This window comes from Castanea sativa, chromosome 8 (genome assembly GCF_040712315.1).
Source record: "Castanea sativa cultivar Marrone di Chiusa Pesio chromosome 8, ASM4071231v1".
Lineage (NCBI taxonomy): Eukaryota > Viridiplantae > Streptophyta > Magnoliopsida > Fagales > Fagaceae > Castanea > Castanea sativa.
Window position 1 is genome coordinate 46193105 of NC_134020.1, and position 1819 is coordinate 46194923.

General features: G+C 44.0%; 1 protein-coding gene across 1 annotated transcript; it reads left to right on the forward strand.

The window, feature by feature from the left end:
* The first annotated feature begins 515 nt into the window (after positions 1-515).
* On the forward strand, positions 516-1819 carry LOC142606933 (F-box protein At2g27310). The gene has a single exon (XM_075778310.1). It carries the CDS (start codon positions 582-584, stop codon positions 1626-1628), a length of 1047 nt encoding a protein of 348 aa, XP_075634425.1. The 5' UTR covers positions 516-581; the 3' UTR covers positions 1629-1819.

Genomic DNA, 1819 nt, shown 5'->3' on the forward strand with positions numbered 1-1819 from the left:
AATTATATAATTCAAATTTTACCCTTTTTTAGAAGAGGTTTAAATTATATATGGTCTTAGTTTACACTTTTCTCAAACCATAAATTTTCAAAAGATGTAATGGTTTCTCCTATAATTTAGAATTTAATTGGATTTAAGTTCTTCGATTTTTGTACTTAATAGTTCACTTATTACAAAAATTAAAAACTTAAATAGACACGTGGTAAAAAAATGAACTGCAATTAAAATTCAATTCAGAATCTAATTGGACTTAAATTTTTTAATTTTTACATTCAATAATGATACAAAATTAAAAATAACACATAAGCGGAAAATTGAAAATCCAGTTAAAATAAGTTATAAAAAGCAGTCAACTAAGGAAGTGAAGTGGATATTTCATTGTTTCTTTAACTAACAAAATTAGATAGGCATGAGAACACCTAAGAAAAAAAATATATAGACATGAGAACACGGTGTGGACCGTTTACATTGGTTTGACACACTCTCTCTATCTCTCGCTATAAAAGCCTCCATATACACCTTTCTCCTTGTCACTACCTCATAACTTTGAATTTAGCTCTAAAAAGTCCCGGTTGACCCTCATGGAATCTGGCACAGCCACAATCACAATCACGACCGTCGATCACGATCACGGCGGTGGCACTGCAATCTCAGACGTCCATCAGGACATCATCAAGACCCACATCCTCACCAGGCTCGACGGCGCCACCCTCGCCTCCGCCTCCTGCGCCTCCTCCCACTTGCACGCTCTCTCCGCCGAAGAACAGCTCTGGCGGGTAATCTGCTCCTCCACGTGGCCTTCCATCGACGACCCACGTGTCCGCCACGTCATCTCCTCGTTCCCTGGTGGTTACCGCTCTTTTTTCTCCGACTCATTCCCATTCCTCCACCACCGCTCTCCGCCGAAGCACCATCACCACCGTCGTCATCATGACCGTCCGTTTCTCGCAGAGGTAATCTCAGCCGTTGATGTTCACTACAAGGAGAGTCTCATTTTCTCGAAAGTCCAAGAGAACGAGACCAAGTCCGATTGGTTCCTCTGCTCGCCGTTTCGGTTCGACTTGCTTGGACAGAAAGAGTCGGTTCAGACACCGATACGACACGTCGGAGAGCACCAAGCCTGGCTGGACCACCTCGAGGAGAACCTCAAGCTAAGCTGGATCCTGATCGACCCGACCCGAAACAGAGCAGTGAACGTCTCGAGCCGGAGCCCCGTCTCGGTCCAGCGACACTGGCTGACCGGAGACGTCCAGCTCCGATACGCCACCTTCGTATCCGGCGGCGAAGACTCGTCGGAGCTAGTCCAGTGCGCGGTGGTGGTCACGTGCGAGGGAAAGGTGGGAGGGGAGATGCACGTGCGGGAAGTGAGCATGCAAGTGGAAGACTTGGAGGGGAAGCATTTGAACGGGAAGGAGAGTTTGGTAATTTTGCAAGGGGCGATGGAAAGTGGGAAGAGGAAGAAGGAGAGGAAAGGGGGGGAAGGGAAAGAGAGGTTCGAAGAGTTTCTGAAAATGAAGAGAGAGAGAAAGGAAAGAAAGCAGAGGAGAGAGAGAGCGTTGGACATGGCTTGCATTGCCGCTGGACTCACTATTTTCGTGGCTTTCTGGTCGTTTCTTTTGTTCAGATAGAGAGAGGAAAACTAAATTAACCGCTACAGTTATGTTGGTTGTTCTTACCGTTGATATTATTGGTAAGGAAACGGAGATAATTCAAACCATAAAATAGGTTTTTAATTTTTTTTTTTTTTTAAATTCTTTTGAATTAAAAAGTTAAAATTGAAATAAGATGGAAATGTAGTTTAGGGATTATTTCATTGATA